Source organism: Staurois parvus, unplaced genomic scaffold (genome assembly GCF_062004578.1).
Source record: "Staurois parvus isolate SC_StPar_1 unplaced genomic scaffold, SC_StPar_1.0 ptg001960l, whole genome shotgun sequence".
NCBI lineage: Eukaryota > Metazoa > Chordata > Amphibia > Anura > Ranidae > Staurois > Staurois parvus.
This window is the reverse complement of record NW_028319756.1, coordinates 2,501-22,360: the sequence shown is the minus strand read 5'-3', so window position 1 is coordinate 22,360 and position 19,860 is coordinate 2,501. Positions and strand designations below refer to the sequence as shown.

The 19,860-nt window shown below is 47.4% G+C and overlaps 1 protein-coding gene across 2 annotated transcripts in view; it reads right to left on the bottom strand.

The window, feature by feature from the left end:
• Positions 1-4,580: 4,580 nt before the first annotated feature.
• The window catches only part of LOC149433137 (uncharacterized), a 17,335-nt gene continuing 2,055 nt past the window's right edge, over positions 4,581-19,860 (bottom strand). The window contains exons 2-4 of one of the 2 annotated variants that reach the window (XM_089664603.1): positions 17,777-17,963; positions 13,355-13,452; positions 4,581-8,783 (exon numbers count right to left, since the gene is read on the bottom strand). In XM_089664603.1, the coding sequence (XP_089520729.1) occupies positions 8,460-8,783; positions 13,355-13,452; positions 17,777-17,963 (609 nt within the window). In that variant the 3' untranslated portion in view covers positions 4,581-8,459. Of the gene's footprint in view, positions 8,784-13,354; positions 13,453-17,776; positions 17,982-19,860 lie in introns of both variants that reach the window. The other variant, XM_089664602.1, reaches the window with a different exon arrangement.

Here is a 19,860-nt window from a genome sequence, read left to right as displayed (position 1 = left end):
GGATAAGTCCACCTTTGGGAACCTGTGACATGTTCCCTCTCCTCCAGCTCTTCTCTCTATCCCCAGCCCTCATTGTAACAACGGGCCGGGGATCTTCTCTCCGCACCCACTCTCACAATTTGAAAAAAACATGGATGTGTGGGGCTCCACCTACACAGCTGCTTCATTCACTTATAGAGTTCTAGAATGAACTAAAAGTACCAAAAGCCTTTTTGGTGCAGAATGGGGGACTTTCCTAGACCCTCTGGCCGCAGGATGGGGGACTTTCCTTGACCCTCTGGCCGCAGGATGGGGGACTTTCTTAGACCCCATCCTAGAGTATGATGGAGACTACTGTATGGGTGGGTCTATGAGACACCCTTACTATAGAATGTAGGTAATTGTATAGGTGACTGTCCTAGACCCTCTGGCCGCAGGATGGGGGACTTTCCTAGACCCCTCCTAGAATATGATGGAGACTACTGTATGGGTGGGTCTATGAGACACCCTTACTATAGAATGTAGGTCATTGTATAGGTGACTGTCCTAGACCCTCTGGCCGCAGGATGGGGGACTTTCCTAGACCCCTCCTAGAATATGATGGAGACTACTGTATGGGTGGGTCTATGAGACACCCTTACTATAGAATGTAGGTCATTGTATAGGTGACTGTCCTAGACCCTCTGGCCGCAGGATGGGGGACTTTCCTAGACCCCTCCTAGAATATGATGGAGACTACTGTATGGGTGGGTCTATGAGACACCCTTACTATAGAATGTAGGTCATTGTATAGGTGACTGTCCTAGACCCTATGGCCGCAGGATGGGGGACTTTCCTAGACCCCTCCTAGAATATGATGGAGACTACTGTATGGGTGGGTCTATGAGACACCCTTATCATACAATGTAGGTCATTGTATGGGTGACTGTCCTAGACCCTCTGGCCGCAGGATGGGGGACTTTCCTAGACCCCTCCTAGAATATGATGGAGACTACTGTATGGGTGGGTCTACGAGACACCCTTATCATACAATGTAGGTCATTGTATGGGTGACTGTCCTAGACCCTCTGGCCGCAGGATGGGGGACTTTCTTAGACCCCATCCTAGACACAGTTTGCGGGTTCAGTGTCAGACGTCTGCGATCTGCTGATCGTGGGTGCAATGCTCTACAAGGCAATTAAAAAAATAAATAATATAATTAATTAAATTAAATAATTTTTTTACCTGCAAAAAAAAGTGCATTTTATTTTTTTGAAAGGTGAATTTATCCTTTAATCAGAGCAACATTCATTGATGGCAGGCATGTGCTGACCACTACTTACCATGAATGCGATTGGTTAATTCTGAACTCGGCTAATTATCAGAGGGTGTGCACACTTACGCAGTCATATTTTCTTTCTTTTCTTTTTTAAACAACAACTTCAGTTTGATTTTGAAGACCCCTTTCACACGGGGAGGATTCCGTTCCGATCACAGATCCCCTGCTGATCGGAGCAGAGGATGCAGACGTAGTCCATTCTGCTCTACGGGAGTAAACGGACTGAGCTGTCTGTTGACACCTATCTTCTGATCCGATCTGCCTAAATGGAAGATTTTTTGACATCTCAAAAACCTGGCAATTTTACCAGAGTGTGTAGATTTTTAAAAACATTTTTTATATCCATATACATTTTTTCTTTGTAGCGGACCCGGACTAAGGCGGGTGTAAATGGACTGGTGCCTGTCCATAGAAATGGATGAACCTTCTGATCAGGTCCGCCTGAAAAACTGACAGGATCGGATCACCCTTGTGAAAGGGGCCTAATCCACGGGTCAAATTCCTAACAAATTTCCATTTGAAAATCGGAAATTTTGTGCATTTTGTAATCCGATGTTGTCATCATTGATTTAGAAATTCGACCAACCGAGCCTTTAATTTCACCTCGTGTTGCTACAGAAAAGAATTTTCATGGCCAAGAATTTTCTTTTCTTTCCAGGTCACAGCTCTGGCTCATTTCTTTGTCAGTTACATTTCTGGCACGATTCTCCCATCATTGATTAGAAATTCATTTGTTTTTTAAAAAATCTCCAACATGCCCAATTACTCAGATTCAATGGTTGCTCCAAATCAGCCGTTGCTGTGGCCCCACTAATGGTGAGAAATTAGAACGATAATTCTTAGAACAGATTTTGGAAAGAAAATTATTTTGGAATTCGACCCATGTATGGCCGGCTTATGGAAGAGTTTATAGGTGACATATGGTGGGAAAAGTTTTGAAGCGATTTACCTTGGTCTGATTTTTTTGACGTCTCAAAAACCTGGCAATTTTACAGGGGTGTGTAGATTTTTAAAAAAAAAAAATTTATATCGATATCCATTGTACAGTGGATACCTGACCTGAGCTTGTTGCACATCCCATTCCTAAACCAAGTGTGTAAAACCAAGCACGCATCCATGCAATCTTCATCGATAGACCGCATACAAAGACAATTGTGCCCTTGTGGTAACAGTTTGGTGAAGGTCCTTTTCTGTTGCACACAGCCAGCTCCACAGCCAGCTCCATAAAGACATGTTTTGACCCTACTGAGCACCTTTGGGATTGGGATTATTATTATTATTACTACGAGTTTATATAGCGCCAAAGGGTTTGCTCAGCGCTGTACAATAGGGGGGACAATACATGGCACAGTACAACAACAACAAACAATGTACGAGGGGTAAGAGGGCCCTACTCTTACGAGCTTACAATCTAGGAGGGAGGGGGTAAAGGTACAGTAGGAAGTGGCTGAGGGGGATGAAGTGGTGGGAGGAATGAGGGAGGATGGCCGTTAGGTGAGGGTGGGGTAGGCTTCCCTGAAGAGATGGGTTTTGAGGGAGCGCCTGAATGTGAATAGGGAAGGCGATAGTCTGATGGATTGGGGCAGTGAGTTCCAGAGGATGGGGGAGGACCTGGAGAAGTCCTGCAGTCGTGCATGGGAGGAGGAGACCAGGGAGCAGGATAGAAGGAGGTCCTGTGAGGAGCGAAGGGTACGGGTAGGGTGGTACTTGGTGATCAGGTTGGTGAGGTAGTCAGGGGCAGTGTTGTGAACGGCTTTGTAGGTCAGGGTTAGGAGTTTAAATTTGATGCGTTGGGCAATCGGGAGCCAGTGGAGGGAGAGGCAGAGGGGGGTGGCAGAGGTGGAGCGGGTGGTGAGGTGGATGAGTCTGGCAGCTGAGTTCAGGATGGTCTGGAGCGGGGAGAGCCTGCACTTGGGTAGGCCAGTGAGGAGGGAGTTGCAGTAGTCAAGGCGTGAGATGATGAGGGAGTGTACTAGAAGTTTGGTGGTGTCTGGGGTGAGGAAGGAGCGTATCTTGGCAATGTTGCGAAGATGGAGCCTACATGTGTTTGTGAGTGATTTGACATGCGGTTGGAGGGAGAGGTTCGCGTCAAGAATGACGCCAAGGACTTTGGCTTGCGGGCGGAAGTGATAGTGGAGTTGTTGGTGATGATGGATAGGATGGGGGGGGGGATCAACTAGAACATACATTGCAAGCTAGGTTTCTTTTTTTTTGTGCCCAACGTGAGGCTGAAGGCTTCTCTTCCAACATCAGTACCTGACTCCAGAAATGGGCACCCATTCCCACAGACACCCTCCAAAGTCTTGTGGAAAGTCTTCCCAGAAGAGTGGTGGATGTTATATCCTCAAAGGGAGCCAACTCCATTTTAACAGCCATGGTTTTGGAATGGGATGTCCAACAAGCTCACAGAGGTCCTTTCCTGTTGCAGCAAGACTGTGCCCGTGTACACAGCCAGCTCCATAAAGACATGTTTTGACCCTACTGAGCACCTTTGGGATCAACTAGAACATACATTGCAAGCTAGGTTTCTTTTTTCTTTGGGACCCAACGTGAGGCTGAAGGTGTAAGACAGGTCTTCTCTTCCAACATCAGTACCTGACTTCAGAAATGGGCACCCATTCCCAACAGACACCCTCCAAAGTCTTGTGGAAAGTCTTTCCAGAAGAGTGGTGGATGTAATATCCTCAAAGGGAGCCAACTCCATTTTAACAGCCATGGTTTTGGAATGGGATGTCCAACAAGACAGAGGTCAGATCTTCATAGACTTGAGTATATACTGTAAGACAGCCTTTCAGTCGGGGTTCCTCATGCAATTTCTGCATCTCGGATAGGTTACCACTGCCACCAATGATCTTTTCAGCCATCAGCAAATGAGACATCACACCAATGTACTGTAAGCTGTAGACAACATTATTGGCAGGGGTTGCTTGAAACCAGAGAGTTGCTTCAAGGCACGGGTGTCAAACTGGTGGCCCTCTAGCTGTTGCCAAACTACAAGTCCCATGAGGCATTGCAAGGTTGCCTTTGGGAGTCATGCTTGTAACCGTCAGAGGCATGATGGGACTTGTAGTTTCTCAACAGCTGGAGGGCCACCAGTTTGACACCCCTACTTCAAGGGTTCCTCAAGGTTAAAATGAAAGGCTGCTGTAGAAGGAAGACTGTTGGCTATCAATCATAAGAAACTCCAATCAGCATACATGTTATCAATCATTTCACTCCTCACATTTGTCGGTTTTTTGTATTTTTGTGTTTTTTTTTTATTATTTCATTTCCAGACTAAACCTACTTTTTCTCTTCTTTTTTATTTAATGCAAATTACATATACCAGGTAACTATTTCCGGAATTGTGTCACACAGAACAAAATGTATTTACAAAGAGGAAAGGAAGCTATTGGGGGAAGGGTGGGGGTAGGCGAGGTGGGCAGAGGACATCAGGCATACGTTCTGACATAAAATTAAAAAAACAAACAAAACAAAAAGAAACCAAAAAGAAAAAAAAAAAAAAAAAGAAAAGAAAAACATGGGACCTCAACACTGTTTGGGGGATTTTCGAGGGGGCCAGCGGAGGTCGAAATAAAAACAAACTTTCAGTCACAAAGGCATTCAAGTAGTAATAATGTTATACACATTTGTTTTTTTTTTTCTCTTTTTTTCCTTTTTGTCGTGAATGCGATATTTCAGAGATTACCAGTTGAAGTTGTGGAGATTTTGCCTTTTTTTTTTTTGTTTTGCTTTTTTTTTTTGTTTTTTTTGTTTTTTTTTTTTTGTTTTATTCCCGTTTTTTATACACATAGTTTTGATGGAGCGTTCCCCTGGCTGAATTGTGTTCGTTAGCCAAGCCGTCCATCGGGAAAAAAAAAAACACACGTTGAAGCGATATTACAGGCGAAGCAAAAAATATATATATATATATGTATATATTCTATAGAGGAGTCGATCACAGCTGAAAGCTACATTCTGAAGCACGTCGCTGTCGCATCCCTTTCCAACCCACGTAAGACTTGAAAATAATAAAAAAAAATTAAATAAAAAATAAAATTATTATTGCAATTTGTATATATATTTTTTTTTTTTGCACAGGAAAAAAAAAAAAAAAAAAAAAATTAAAAAAAGCAATAAAATCTGTCGATAGTGGACAACACTGCCTGTAGCCCAACCTTCCCGCCGCGAATATCACAACCCCTCCCTGTGTGCTAATAAAACATACTGGCGATCTGGGGGGGGGGGGGGGGGGCTTCGGAACTGGCCGACCCTTGTAAGCCAGTACAGTTTTGCTTCATCAAGGTCAGGCGGCGGGAAATCTGACGCGTTTTTTAAATTCTATTTAAAGTCGCTGTAGTTTCTGGCGGTCTCTAGACAACCCCAAATATGCCTCGATGGAAGCAGATGTGCATCCAGAACCTTCCCGCTGATTCAACTCCTTCCGACAAACAGGAATTGTTAAACGGCAACCAGGGGCGGACTGACAACTCATGGGGCCCCCGGGCAATAGGGGATCATGGGGCCCCTGTGTCTTTGCCCAAACTCAAAAAAGCCTATGAAAAAGGTACCAGGGGCATCTCATGGGGCCCCCTATTGACTCCGGGCCCTCAGGCAGTGGCCGAGTTTCCAAATGGTCAGACGGGTGAACATTTTTGAGAAGCGATTGTGTAAAATGACAGAACTGCTATAAAACATGGCGGAAGCGCCTTATTGTCAAAACACAACAGGAAGACAAATGACTAACTGCAGTTTGTTGAGAGAAGAGGATTGGAAACTCTTGCCATGGGACTTGAGTAGAAGATGTGATTTGGGGAATTTATATCGTTTGTACCAATTCTAGAAATGATAAAGTCGGAAAAGGAAGGGAAAAAAAAAAAAAAGGAATGTCCCAGGAGTCGCATATTCAGCAAAACCCAGTAAAAAAAAAAAACAACCTCAGCCCAGATCCTGCCCCCAATGCGTTTCGTCCAGCTCACAGGGCGAAACGCGTCTGAATTGGCCTGGATGAAGTCTGGGCTGAGGCTGCTTTTACTACAGATACCGCTGGGTTTTGCTGGATGTGCGGCTCCCGGGATGTTCTCTTCTTTCCATGCTTGCATCCATCAAGCCGAGCTCTTTCCCAGCTTGCAGACTTTAGAGTCACCGGACCTAGACAGACAGGAGCTTGGTGCAGCACCCCTAATATTTACTGTGGGTTCAAAGCCAAAAAAAAAAAGATGCAGGGAAGGTTATCCTGCAAGAGTATGCCAGTCGTGAGAATGAAATAAATAATTCTGCATTTAGGAACAGGCGTGCGCCACATTGGCTCTGCCACCAGAGTTGTAAGGGGCTTCCAGTCTGGCCAGTGCAGATCATGGGCCCAACCAGATGTAAAAGCTGCCGTAGAGGTTGACTAGTACCTACTGTATCCCATTCAATACAGACGCTCTTTTATGAGAAGATTTTCAATAGGAATGGCCCATCCCAGTTTGTCGTTTGTAAATTTCCACATGTATATTAACAAAAAGTAGCAAACGAGGACGAAATGATCCATAAAAGGTGGAAGAAATGATCCATAAAGGTGGAAGAAATGATCCATAAAGGTGGACGAAATGATCCATAAAGGTGGAAGAAATGATCCATAAAGGTGGAAGAAATGATCAATAAAGATGGACAAAATGATCCATAAAGGTGGAAGAAATGATCCATAAAGGTGGACGAAATGATCCACAAAGGTGGACGAAATGATCCATAAAGGTCTCATCAAACAGCATCGAACTGCAGGGGGACTGAGACACATGTGGAGTAATAAACAAGGTTGAGCAGGATAGTAACAGAAGGAGGAAAGAAAGCATGGAAAAGCTTAGCAGACCGCAGGACAGGACGCCACAAATGCTGAGACGTATTCTGGGGTGGACTGACAACTCATTGGGCCCCCGGGCAATAGGGGATCATGGGGCCCCTGTGTCCTTGTCCAAACTCAAAAAAGCCTAAAAAAGGTACCAGGGGCATCTCATGGGGCCCCCTACTGACCTTGGGAAGTGCCCGAGTTTCCAAATGGTCAGTCCGCCCCTAGAAGTATTACACCCAAGACGCTCTACACCGCCATGTTCTACCTTTAACCCAATAAGTGTAGATATATGCCCCCAATTCACCTAAATGACAGCCATGACAAGCGGCCCCGGGCTCCCAGCTACATTCTAACACATGAAGACGACAGGAGCAGATGCAGTGCGCAACGCATGGTGCCGGCCGGCCAGTCCCAGAAATGCAGACGTAATGCCCGTGGACACCCCATTAGGGGGAGGTAAGTGTTGTCTGTTTAATGGTTGAATCTGTAAAGAATGAGGTTTTCCAGGAAACAACGATTCTCTTGCCTCGTGATGCAATTAACATCCCTCCATGTCATTTTCAGCAACAGACCTCTATGGGTGGAGGAGCGTCTAGGGTAGAACTTCCCCCAACTACCAGACCGGTCTCTGAAAAGGAAACCAACTCTTCCTTGGACCACCTTTAGCAGAACCCTCACTTAAATAATCCCTCTGGCTGTTACAGAATTACAAGAACCACTCAGCCAAGGGTTGCTGATGAAGGCCAGGGACTTGTAGCGCCCCCCCCCCCCCCCCCAAGTAACTGGAGGGCTGCAAATTACAGAAGCTGAACGGTACAGCAACAAGAGATCACAAGATCTACCCCATGTGGTAAAATCTAAAAGAGAAACGCAATCTTCACGCAGGTGAAAACTTAGCATTTCATGAGGCCGACACTAAATCGTCCGACTGCCCTAAGCACCCCCCAGACCGCTACATGCTGTCTGCTTTGGACAGATCCGTGTCATCTGTGATGGACATCAGGGTTACTGCGCAGGGGAAGGTTGCACAAATCTTACGCAATAAGGCACTCCGAAAACCGATTTCAGTGACATGGTGCCAGGGCGCCAGTCCCGCCTGCCAGAAACCTTAGGCGGGAACTAACGGGGGGTCCGAAAAGTGTAAGTGCGGCAGCGACTTCTCATTACATAGACTGGGCGCTGGGAAAAAAATGACGATGGCCAGCACCTGTCTAGGAAAGAGGGGAACCGGCGTTGCTGCCCCTTCCACCCTCACCCAGAAAACTCCTACGGAGTGAATTTAAAATTAAAAAAAAAAAAAAATAGAAAAAAAAAAAAAAGGAAAAGAAAAAACCTGTATTTATAGATATTTTACAAGGTTAAATAACAATAATAATAATTATAATAATAAAAAAAAACTGAACCACTAAAATTGACAGGATGGCGTGTCTTTACAGTTATGTATATATATATATTTTTTCCTTGATAGATGTGGCCAGTGTCTAGCGGGAGAGTCCAGGGAAGGGGTGTGGTGTGTGCGCGCTCCACCCCCTCTCTCATTCCCCACCCTCTTGCTACTTTGCCCGTTTCCTTCTCGCCCGTGCGCAGAACATGCTTTGCTATTGGCTCAGGAGGAGTTGGAGGCTGATGCTGACGCTGCATTGTTGGTCGGCCCGCGATCCCCAGCATTTGAATCTGGAAGAGAATGAAGAATGGGTGAGGAAGATTGGCCAAGACATGGAAGAACACAAGTATAGTTCCTGAACTAGTTATAAGAGGATATAAATACTAACTGTAACATGAAAAAGCATTCCGCAGCCTGACGCCTCCTCATATCTCATCTCTGGTCACCCAAGCAGAAACTTCAGACCATTTACCACCTTGACCCACCATTTACACACCTTGACCCCACCATTTACACACCTTGACCCCACCATTTACACACCTTGACCCCACCATTTACCACCTTGACCCCACCATTTACCACCTTGACCCCACCATTTACACACCTTGACCCCACCATTTACCACCTTGACCCCACCATTTACACACCTTGACCCCACCATTTACACACCTTGACCCCACCATTTACCACCTTGACCCCACCATTTACCACCTTGACCCCACCATTTACACACCTCCAGGTCTTCTCCCATGCTGCGCCCTTTCTCAAGAATTCCTTTCCAGGCAAACACTGTTCACTCACACAGCCAGGTCTCTCATGGTTCTCCTTTTCTCCAACATGCTCTTCCAAGTCAACACAACTCCCGCATACCTCTAGGTCATCTCTCATGCTCCTCACTTTCTCAAAAATGTCCTTTTGGGCCTACCTTGCTCCCAGACACCTTCAGTTCTTTGACAATTCTCTTTCCCCAGAATGACTTTCCAGGAAATCACTTTCACACATCTCCGAGTCTTCTATACTGTTTCCATTCTCTCTAGAACTCCCTTTCAGGCCATCACCACATACTCGCACCTCCAGGATTTTCCTGATGGTTCTCCTTTTCTTCAGAATGCTCTTACAAGCCAATAACACCTACAAACAATAACTGGTTTCTGCTCCCTTTCTCTAAAATTCCTTTCAAGGTCAGCAACACTTCCAGACAGCCACAGGCCAAACCTCATGGTTCTTCCTTTCTCCAGAATGCCCTTCCTGATCCAACACCACTCCCACACAACTTTAGATCCTCTCCCATGGTTCTCTAAAATGCCCTTTCAGGCCTACACCACTCCCGCACACCTCTAGGTTCTATATTTCTGTTCCAGGATGCCATCACTTGAACACACCTCCAGGTCTTCTCCCATACTGCTTCCTTTGTCAACCTTTTCAACCCTTGAAATAACCTGCTGGTCTCAGGAAACCCCTACTAAAAAAAATTACTATATCTACAACTCATGATACATTATTGTGATGGTCTGTGAGAATTCTCCTTACAATTGTGGTCATTGGGAAGAATTACCCCATCACAGATAGCTAAAAAGATGAATGGTGTCAGTGGAAACTATCCGAGAGGCAAAAGCTGCTCATTTGCTCAAGGAACCCCTAAGCAACCTATGGTTTCTTAGAACCCCTGTTGAGAAGTTCTGATCTTGAACATCTGTCTACTACCAATTACTCACACTTCTAGGTCTTCTCTCATGGTTCTCCTTTTCTCCAGCATGCTCTGCAAGGTCAATACCAACCACACGGCTCCAGATCATCTTTCATGGTTCTCCCTTTTTCCGGAATGCCTTTCCAGGACACCACCACTTTCCCACACCTCCTCTGCTTCTCCACTTCTATAGAACTGCTTTCTAGGCCAATACCATTGACTCAAACCTCCAGGACCTTCTGTAACGGTTTCCCTTTTTCTCCAGCATGCCCATCCAGAACATCAACACTCCTACACACCCCTAGGTCTTCACTCATGGTTCTCACTTTCTTCACAATGCCTTTCCAGAATGCCTCCAATTTCACACACCTCCAAGTCTTCTCCAATGATGCTCCCTTTCTTTAGAAAACTTTACAGGCCAACACCATCTACTCAAACCTCCAGGTCTTTTCTCATGGTTCTCCTTAATTCCAGAAGGACCGTGTATGCCTCCATCACTGTCACTTACATACACCTCAAGGTCTTCACTCGTCCTGCTACTTTTCTCTGAATCTTCCCTCCAGGCCAACACCATTTACTTGAACCTCCAGGTCTTTTCTAATGGTTCTCCGCATTTCCAGAACACCTTTGTATGCCAATTCTACTTTTATTCACCTCAAGGTATTCACTCACGCTGCTACTATTCTATGAAACTCCATTCAGGGCCAACAGCACTTACACACACCTCCAGGTCTATCATGCTTTTTCTCTTTTGCTACCATTCCAGCATGTCATTGGGTATTTGATAAGTCTACAAGTCTGTCAACACACATGCAAAATATTTATTGCAAAGGCAACTGATACATATTTATGGTGATCTTTCACACCTATTTTTATCTCACACATATATAACAAACATTAATGTTGATTCTTTGTTTCTTTGATACATTTCTCCCCATTAAGAAAAAACAAAATTGTATTTTTCTTAAAAGTGGATCTTCACCCTCCAGAGAGACTTCCCTCCTCTTCACCCCTCCGCTGCCTTAATTGGGATGTCTCTTTTTTGTTTGTTATTCATGAAAAAAGTGCCGTGCAAGGTCTTCCCTTTGCCTCCTGGGATATGCACGTCACATTATCGCTTTATTCAGATATGAGGAGGGGACGGGCCTAGCACCGCATCATCAGGAGGCACGCCGGCTGAACCAGAAGAGTTGACAGGCCTCTTGATGATGTCACAATTAACATGGCGGTGCGGGACCAATAGGTGGTGGAATACAAGAGGCTCTCACCAGGAAAATGCTGGATCCTTTGGGTGGGTGATTATCAGAAATGTGCCACCCCGACCACCAAATGAGGGCCACGTTGAAGAGGCAGCCATAGAGCCTCTTTAATAAACCAATTTTTTTCCCCACCATAATTTTAGTTTTTTTATATATAAACCTCTTCCTTTTTTTCCCTCACATGTACCGTGTTTCCCCCAAAATAAGACAGTGTCTTATGTTAATTGTAGGTAAAAAAAAAATGCACTAGGGCTTATTTTCGGGTAGGTCTTATTTTTATTGACCTTTGTTTATTTTTATTCACTTGGCGACACCCCCTCCGACGATCCCTGCAGGATGAATCGGATCTGCGGATTCAGCATAATGGATCCGAGTCCGATCCATTATCTTCCCCAATCCGCAAATCCGATCCAGGGGCGGACCGACTATTTGGAAACTGGGGCACTGCCCGAGGGCCCGGGGTCAGTAGGGAGCCCCATGAGATGCCCCTGGTACCTTTACATAGGCATTTTTGAGTTTAGGTAAGGTCACAGGGGCCCCATGATCCCCTATTGCCCAGGGGCCCCATAAGCTGTCAGTCCGCCCCGATCAGATTCATCCTGCGGGGATCTTCGGCTTGCAACCTAACTGATCTCTCCACCAGCTCCACAAAGAGGTACGTTTTAAAGCAAGCCCCCCCTCTGCCCTCTTTCTCCCCCCTCCCTCTCTCTCTGCCCTCTTTCTCCCCCCCCCCCCGCTCTCTCTGCCCTCTTCCTCCCCCCTCCCTCTCTCTCTGCCCTCTTTCTCCCCCCTCCCTCTCTCTCTCTGCCCTCTTCCTCCCCCCTCCCTCTCTCTCTGCCCTCTTCCTCCCCCCTCCCTCTCTCTCTGCCCTCTTCCTCCCCCCTCCCTCTCTCTCTGCCCTCTTCCTCCCCCCTCCCTCTCTCTCTGCCCTCTTCCTCCCCCTCCCTCTCTCTCTGCCCTCTTCCTCCCCCCTCCCTCTCTCTCTGCCCTCTTCCTCCCCCCTCCCTCTCTCTCTGCCCTCTTCCTCCCCCCTCCCTCTCTCTCTGCCCTCTTCCTCCCCCCTCCCTCTCTCTCTGCCCTCTTCCTCCCCCCTCCCTCTCTCTCTGCCCTCTTTCTCCCCCTCCCTCTCTCTCTGCCCTCTTTCTCCCCCCTCCCTCTCTCTCTCTGCCCTCTTTCTCCCCCTCCCTCTCTCTCTGCCCTCTTTCTCCCCCTCCCTCTCTCTCTGCCCTCTTTCTCCCCCCTTTCGCCCCCCCTCTCTCTGCCCTCTTTCTCCCCCTCTCTCTCTCTGCCCTCTTTCTCCCCCCCTCCCTCTCTCTCCCCCCTACCTACTACATGAAGCTGCAGTGCTGTCACCAGGGTCGGGGGATTACATACTTACCTGCTGCCTACTCTGCCCGCCCCTCCAGGACTCCGACTTCAGCGCCCGTGGCAGGGATGTGGACCCCCCCCTCTGCTGAAACTCTGAGGAGGAGAGGTGTCCTTAGTGCCTGCCTCACTGTCCGTCCCCTCAATGCCTGCTTATTTCAGAAGCGGCACATACGGGGACGGACTGAGCCTCTCATGGGGCCCTGCAGTGACCCCGGGTCCTCGGGCAGTGCCCGAATGGTCAGTCCGCCCCTGGTGGAGGTAGGTCTTATTTTCGGGGGAGGGCTTATATTAGCGGTATGTCAAAAAGTATCGCTAGGTCTTACTTTCGGGGAAACACAATATCATCGGAAAGAGAAGACAAAACGCTGTTATTAGACAGTTGTGTTCCTGTAACATCTGCCTCCCGTGAGCTCCAATGCAGCAGCTCAGGGTGGGTACGAGATGAGTCCCATTTTCACGAGGAATAAAAAAAAATAAAAAAAATCACAATCCTGGCTGTACAATGAAAGCCTGAAATACAGAGATGGAGACATGTGAGAATCCTCACCTGATGTCGCTGTGGCGTTCGTGGGCGTAGACACGGAGGCCTGGTTTCGAGCGTGTGGTGGGATGAGTATAGATGACAGCGAGGGTTGCTTGAAAGTTCTGTTAATGATAATAATAAAAAAACAATTAGAAAAATGCTTACAACAGATATGCAGCTACAGCCTCACAGAATCGTACCTGGAGATCCCAGCAACATACGTATTTGGAATCCAAAGGGGAATTGCCTTTTAGAAAACAAAAAATCCTGCAGAACACGAACGCCTGCCACAGTCCCCATTACAGATCTGGGAGTGAACCTGGTACCCATGAAGGAAAAAAACTAAAGAATCCCTTAACTGCCTGCGGGTTATAATTGCCTTCCCTTTGGGTCCAACGTCTGTCTATTATTATTATTATACAGTATTTATAAAGCGCCAATAGTTGGCTCAGCGCTGTACATTACAAATGGGGACAGAACATGTGACAGAACAATACCAATACAATGCAAAACATGAGGGGATTGAGGGCCCTGCTCCTTGGAGCTTACAATCTAGGAGGGAGGAGATGGTGGCACAGGAGGAGATAGCTGTGGGGGATGGGGTGGTAGGAAGAGTGGAGGAGGTCGGCAAGTTAGCAGGGGGTGGGGTAGGCTTCCCTGAAGAGATGGGTTTTCAGGGTGCGCCTAAAGGAGAGGAGAGTAGGTGATAATCTGATGGGTTGGGGCAGGGAGTTCCAGAAGATGGGTGACACCCTGGAGAAGTCCTGGAGGCGGGCGTGGGAGGAGGAGACCAGGGAACTAGAGAGAAGGAGGTCTTGTGAGGAGCGGAGTGTGCGTGTTGGGCGGTACTTGGATATTAGGTCAGTGATGTAGTTCGGGGCAGTATGGTGGACGGCTTTGTACATCAGTGTTAGGATTTTGAATTTGATCCGTTGCACAATCGGAAGGCAGTGGAGGGATTGGTAGAGGGGGGTGGAGGACACTGAGTGGAGGCCAGTGGAGGGATTGGCAGAGGGGGGTGGAGGACACTGAGTGGAGGCCAGTGGAGGGATTGGCAGAGGGGGGTGGCGGAAACGGAGCGGTTGGAAAGGTGAATGAGTCTGGCTGCCGTATTCAGGATGGACTGAAGCGGGATAGCCTGTTGTGAGGCAGGCCAGTGAGGAGGGAGTTGCAGTAGTCGAGTCGTGATATGATGAGGGAGTGGATGAGCTGTTTAGTGGTTTCTGGGGTTAGGAACGTGCGGATTTTGGCGATGTTGCGGAGGTGGAGTCTGCACGTTGCGGAGGTGGAGTCTGGCATGTTGCGGAGGTGGAGTCTGCACGTTGCGGAGGTGGAGTCTGCACGAGTTTGTTAAAGATTGGACTTGGGGTTGAAAGGATAGGTTGGAGTCCAGAATGACACCAAGTACTCTGGCCTGCGGGGCGGGTCTGATGGTGGGGTTGTTGGATGTGACGGAGAAGTCAATGGGGGGTGGTGTCCGGGCTGGGGGGAAGACAAGAAACTTGGTTTTGGAGAGGTTCAATGTAAGGAAGTGGAGCGACATCCAGTCTGATATGTCGCTCAGTAGGTGTGTGATTCGGGCTGAGACCGAGGGGGTGAGGTGGGGGGTGGAGAGATAGATTTGTGTGTCTATAAGGCCACCTAGACTAAAAAGTACTCCAAACTTCCAAAAGTGGGGTCCTTAGCCCCGTGAGCTGAAATTACCTGTAGAGCCGAGCAAAAGACCAAAGTACCGTGTATCCATCACTGATGCTCTGAGGACTCCATGCAAGGAAAGGCAGACGCTTCCCTATTGTAAGGGCCCATTCACACGGGGCGCAGACATGCATCTCCATCTTATACCGGCACAGCTGTTGCATGCATCTCCATGCTGGGGTCTGATTCATTTCTATTGGGACAAGCGGCTGCACAGGCGCTTTGTCCTGATATAACATGCGGATGGGTGCAGGTCTTTGAAGCACCCTGTATGCATTTGGGGAATAGTATGTTACATTAGGAACCAGCAGCTGTGCCTGCGCAGTCACATGTCCCAACAGAAATGAATGGGAAGCCGGCACGGTGATGCACGCAACAGCCGTGCGTCCCCTTGCTGCTAAAAGACGACCCTGCCTGGGAGACGCATGTGTGGATGAGGCCTTAGAAAAATACAAATCGCTCTAAAAAAAGTCAATATAGTTTAACCCCCCTGGCGGTATTCCTGAGTGTAGCTCGGGGTAAAGTTTCAGTACCACAAGCGGTAACCCCCCCGAGCTACACTCAGGCTTACCATGCGGCGTTGCTCAGGGATTCCCTGCAGCGCTTACCTTGTCCTGCGCTCCCGCGATGCGTCTCCTGCAGCGTCCCCGGCCATCTCCTCCAGCCGATGCCGGCATCTTGCTTCCGTATTCCGGTCCCTGCGAGCGTCAGGACGTACCGGGGCCGGAACCGGCAGCAAATGTAACATTTTCTAGAAACTGTCATTTTCTAATAAACAAATTTGACGTAGTATAACATTCCTGTATCAAACCATTTCACATACATTGTGTCCCGAGTGCTTTGTCCGGCGCCCTGCCTGCATTTTTACCGCCCTTTCTGCCTGGAAACTGAGAAACGTCCATGGCATCCAAAAAGCGTCCCTTTAGGTCAGACGCGGTTTTAGACCGGCTAGAGAACAGCGATAGTAAATCAGAACCACTTGCAGAATTGAGTGATAATGATTGGTGGGGGAAATTCCTCATCAGACACTGAAAACGATTCTGCGACTGAGCTCAGCGATGTGCGAACTTGGCGCTCTATTTCACATTTCAGTGTTTTTGGTTTGATTATATTATTGAATTAAATTTATTATATTATAATTTTTATGATAATTTATTAAATTATGATTTTGTGTTTCAAGTTTTATCATACCCGGGATTTTTACTAGATTCTTGTTCAGACAGATTTCAGTGAGTTATTCTTAAAAATTACAGCCTACAATAAAAAACGACATATTTCCATGCAAAAAAAGTGCCGCTTTCAGCACAGAAATACTGACATCATCAGACCGCTAGGGAGGTTAAAGAGACTCGTTCATTTTGTCCATTCAGGGACTCTCTTGACAATAACACTTTATACATACCGTACCATTTATGTTGCAGTCTTTTGCTCTGTCCAGTGACGTCACAGTTCCCTCTTCTCTGCTAGCCGCGATGTTGGGGGCCCTGGACAGCTTGGCCCTCATCTATCATTACTGGCTATGGGAACTGTGAACTTAAGCTGACATGATGGTGCACCGTCAGAGGGCAGATCCACAACAGCCTGGGTTTACAGGAGGTTTGTGGGGGGTGGACGATGCTGGCTGTCATTGAACCCAGAAAAGCACCGCTGGATCACAGAACAGAGGCAGCACTGGGGTTTTGTTTTTCTTTTGTACACCACTCTGGCTTTATTATTTTTTTTTGTGGTGGAGTTGGGCTTTAACATTTTAAAGATTTCATTACAAAATCCCCTTTTCAGTGTAACTCACTTCTTCCCCCTCTGGATGACCAGTACTGATTATTGAATCAACCCGATGAACTGGGAAACCGTGGGGTACCCCTGTGAGATGTTGGGATTACACAGAGCCAAAGCAGTTATAGTTGGCCATGTAATATCATGTGACCATTTGTGCAGCCAGTGGTTCTTGATCCCTGTGAGATGTTGGGATTACACAGAGCCAAAGCAGTTATAGTTGGTCATGTGATATCATGTGACCATTTGTGCAGCCAGTGGGTTCCTGACCCCTGTGAGATGTTGGGATTACACAGAGCCAAAGCAGTTATAGTTGGCCATGTGATATCATGTGACCATTTGTGCAGCCAGCGGTTCTTGACCCCTGTGAGATGTTGGGATTACACAGAGCCAAAGCAGTTCTAGTTGGCCATGTGATATCATGTGACCATTTGTGCAGCCAGTGGGTTCCTGACCCCTGTGAGATGTTGGGATTACACAGAGCCAAAGCAGTTCTAGTTGGCCATGTGATATCATGTGACCATTTGTGCAGCCAGCGGTTCTTGACCCCTGTGAGATGTTGGGATTACACAGAGCCAAAGCAGTTCTAGTTGGCCATGTGATATCATGTGACCATTTGTGCAGCCAGTGGTTCTTGACCCCTGTGAGATGTTGGGATTACACAGAGCCAAAGCAGTTCTAGTTGGCCATGTGATATCATGTGACCATTTGTGCAGCCAGCGGTTCTTGACCCCTGTGAGATGTTGGGATTACACAGAGCCAAAGCAGTTATAGTTGGCCAAGTGATATCATGTGACCATTTGTGCAGCCAGTGGGTTCCTGACCCCTGTGAGATGTTGGGATTACACAGAGCCAAAGCAGTTCTAGTTGGCCATGTGATATCATGTGACCATTTGTGCAGCCAGTGGCTTCCTGACTCTGGACTCCTGTCACGTGCGGTGTCAAGGCCTGCTCCTGCTCCGGAGAAGAGGCCATTACCTTGAGTGGTAAAGTTGAAGAGTGCAGGAAAGTCACGGCCGTTGGGAAGCTTGGGGTTGGGGTCCCGGAGCTCATCGAAGAAGGAGTGGGCGCAGGCATCCAAGGGGGTGAGGCGGGCGGTGGGAGTATATTCCAGTAGCCGGCTGCACAGCGCAATCGCCTCTGGTGGTGTACGAGCTCTGAAAACCTGCAAAAATACACAACCCTTTAAAGATAAAAAAAAGAAGAGAGAAAACGGATCTAAGTGTGAAGGCTGCCAAGCCCCTGTCGCAGGGTAGATGAAATGGGTGAAAAGAGACCGCAGCAGGTGAAAACATGAGCATTAAAGTGCAACTCCAACACAACACTTTTAAGAGGGGGAGGGGGGGGGGGGATAGGGGTAGGGTTGATCCACTTCTATTACTGTCCTTGATGTTGGGACAGACTTCTAGAGTTACATCTGCAGTCAGCTGATCTTTCCTTCCCTCTAGAATGCTTTTCACTTTGGTTTATACAGAGTGCAAACCATTGGATTCTGAAGAGAAAGAGACCAAATGGGGGAGATTTATGCAGGCCAAAGACGGGTCGAAAATCGGCTGAAAAAAAAAATTTCCCAATTTTCACACCGTTAATGGGTTAATTGGTCGGCCGTTTTTTGGGGTTTTGGCACTTTTTTTTAAGAAGAAAAAGAAAGAAGAAGAAAGAAGAAGAAAGAAGAAGAAAGAAGAAAGAAGAAGAAAGAAGAAGAAAGAAGAAGAAAGAAGAAGAAAGAAGAAGAAAGAAGACGGAAGGAGGAAGCAGAAGAAGAATTCCAGTCCGCTATTATATTTGACATGAAAGTCTTGCGGTTGCAACAATGTATCCATTTGTATCTGAATAAAAACACCTGTATCTGAAATGGATACAAATAGATACATTGTTGCAACCGCAAGACTTTTTCATGTCAAATATAATAGCGGCGCTCTCTGCAAGGGACAGAGGTAATTAAATGCCGGCCGCAGACGGGATGAAAATCGGCCGATATATTTTACCGTTGGTGGTAACGTTGGCCTATTGAACGACCGATTTTTTTTTTTGTATTATATCTTAAAAACGGACGGTTTTCCACCCGTCGATGGTCTGCATTACTGAAAGTGCATTGTGCAAAATCTGGTGCCATTCTGCACAGAAACCAATCAGCTTCCAGGTGTTATTGTGAAAGTGTGATTGAAGAAGCTGACGTTAGAAGCTGATTGGCTCCCGTGCACAGCTGCACCAGATTCTCAGTGCTCCAGTTTTGGTAAATCCTCCTCCTATCTCTTCCACGTTTTATCTCACCGGAAATTCTGCACATTTTGTTTACTGTCCCTATGTAAACCCGTTTTCCCTCTGTGTTGTCCCTGACTGCTGCTGAAGGCCCCCAATATCCAGTGTGAAAGAAGTCTATTGAACTCAATGGATTGGGATAGATACGTGTCCAGGGCAGAAATGAATGCCGTCTGCACTACCTGTGGGGTGCTAGCACTGCAGTTCCTGCTCCATACATGGTGCTTCTTCAGACTGATCCCTGTTTTCACTATTGTGCACTGGGGTTCCTTACTTGGCCCCCTGCATCACTGCTGTCTCCTGTAGCAGCCCCCCAAAACACCTAAACCCCATCCCGATCCAGCGATGTCCATGAGAGCCTCGGTTCTCTGGGGACTCTGACTCCTGATTGGCTGAGGCAGCAGAGGGAGCCATTGTCCCTTGCATCACTGCTGTCTCTTGTAGCAGCCCCCAAAACACTTACCTGAGCCCCATCCCGATCAAGCGATGTCCACGAGAGCCTCGGTTCTCTGGGGACTCTCACTCCCGATTGGCTGAGGCAGCCATTGTCCCCTGCATCACTGCTGTCTCCTGTAGCAGCCCCCAAAATACCTGAGCCCCATCCCAATCCAGCAATGTCCACGAGAGCCTCGGTTCTCTGGGGACTCTCACTCCTGATTGGCTGTGGCAGCAGAGGAAGCCATTGTCCCCTGCATCACTGCTGTGTCCTGTGGTGACGTAGGGGGTTTCGGAGGATGGAGCCAGGGAACACAGGCATCTGACATTTCCAGGCGTGGTGGGGGTGCATTTGTAACATGTTA